Raw genomic sequence first — 1,396 nt, forward strand, 5'->3', positions numbered from 1 at the left:
TTAAAATTATTTTATTTTATATTTACAGTATTTTTCTATTGAATAGAACCACTTCATTCTTTTATGTGAAAGTATTTTCATATATTTAGTGCTAATGCATTTTCCAATAATCTATTACAACGTATCAGAGATGATAATGTGCTTTGGTTAACTCTATAAAATAACAATGATATTTGAAATTGTTACCACAAAATTCTATTTAAATCATAAAAACAGCACCATTATTCATCTTTTATTTTAATCATTTGAACTAAATAGTGTCTCTTAATAATATAATTGTTTTACAAAGGATTAGTTAATGAATCAAATAAATTAGAAGATAGTAAAAATAATCATGAACGAAAGAAGAATGAAAATATTTGTGGTAGAGTCACGGTTAATAAGATTAGTGTTATTGTCATCAGATTTATCAGAATTATTTATTGGTTTATTCTCTTTTTCTTTCTTTTCTGCTTCTTCTTGTTTCTTCTTTTCTGCTTCTTCTTTCTCTTTTTGCTTTTGTTTTTCTTGTTCTTCTGTACTTTCACTTTTTTTATTTGCACTGTCAGTGTCTGGATTTTTGACTTTGTCATTTTTCGCTTCTGAGCTTGTTCCATCTTTATTGTTTGTATCAACTTTACTATCTTTTTTCTCTGATGTTGTTCCTTCACTCTGGTTTGTACTTGCCTTATCTTGTTTTTGATCTGGTTCACTTTCTTCTTGATTTTTTTTCTTAGCCTTTTCAGTTTCATCCTCATACTCATTATGTTCTTGTTGTTGAGTTTGATTTTCTTTATTATTTTCTTTAGGACTTTCTTTCTTTTCTGAGCTTTTACTTCCCTTTTCAGGACTTTCTTCTTTCTTAGATACTTCTTGTTGCTGTTTTGCTTTTTCTTCGTTTTTCTTCCCTAAGCTTTCTTCAGTTGCTTTTTGATTTCCTTCACTCACTTTTCCATTTTGTTGTCCTTTATCTGTTTTACCTAGACCCGTTGATGCTGATTCTTCTTTAGTTATCCTTTCTCCAGTCACATAAGTTTCTTCCTTTAAATGTATGTTATATCTATTGTACATTCTTTCATTAATATTAGTTGTGTGTATAACTTCTTTGTTTATTTCTTCTATGCTGATAATAGCCTCTGTTGCACTAGTAAATATAATAAACAATATAAATGTAATCATTGGATAAAATTCCATTTCAGTTTTTCTCTTAAATATATTCATTTCTATATTTTCGTTTATTCGATTTATTTTCAATTCATAATTCAAATCATTGCGATTCTATAAATATACTTAGTTTATATTTATATTCAATATTATTAAATTTCATATTATGTTATTATTTCTGTAACTTCAATAAGTGGAGTGTGTTTTCAATAACCTTTTTCTTGTTTTCTTTCTTAAATAAAATAACTTGTTT

At 26.3% G+C, this 1,396-nt stretch overlaps 1 protein-coding gene across 1 annotated transcript; it reads right to left on the reverse strand.

Annotated features, from left to right (window-relative positions):
- Positions 1-312: 312 nt before the first annotated feature.
- Positions 313-1,173, reverse strand: ENU1_051930 (hypothetical protein; the record flags this gene model as incomplete). Its single annotated transcript, XM_008857891.1, has 1 exon — positions 313-1,173. The coding sequence occupies one exon, from the start codon at positions 1,171-1,173 to the stop codon at positions 313-315; it is 861 nt and encodes a 286-aa protein (XP_008856113.1).
- Between the last annotated feature and the right edge of the window lie 223 nt (positions 1,174-1,396).

This window comes from Entamoeba nuttalli (genome assembly GCF_000257125.1).
Source record: "Entamoeba nuttalli P19 unplaced genomic scaffold asmbl_3018, whole genome shotgun sequence".
NCBI classification, from domain to species: Eukaryota; Evosea; order Mastigamoebida; family Endamoebidae; genus Entamoeba; species Entamoeba nuttalli.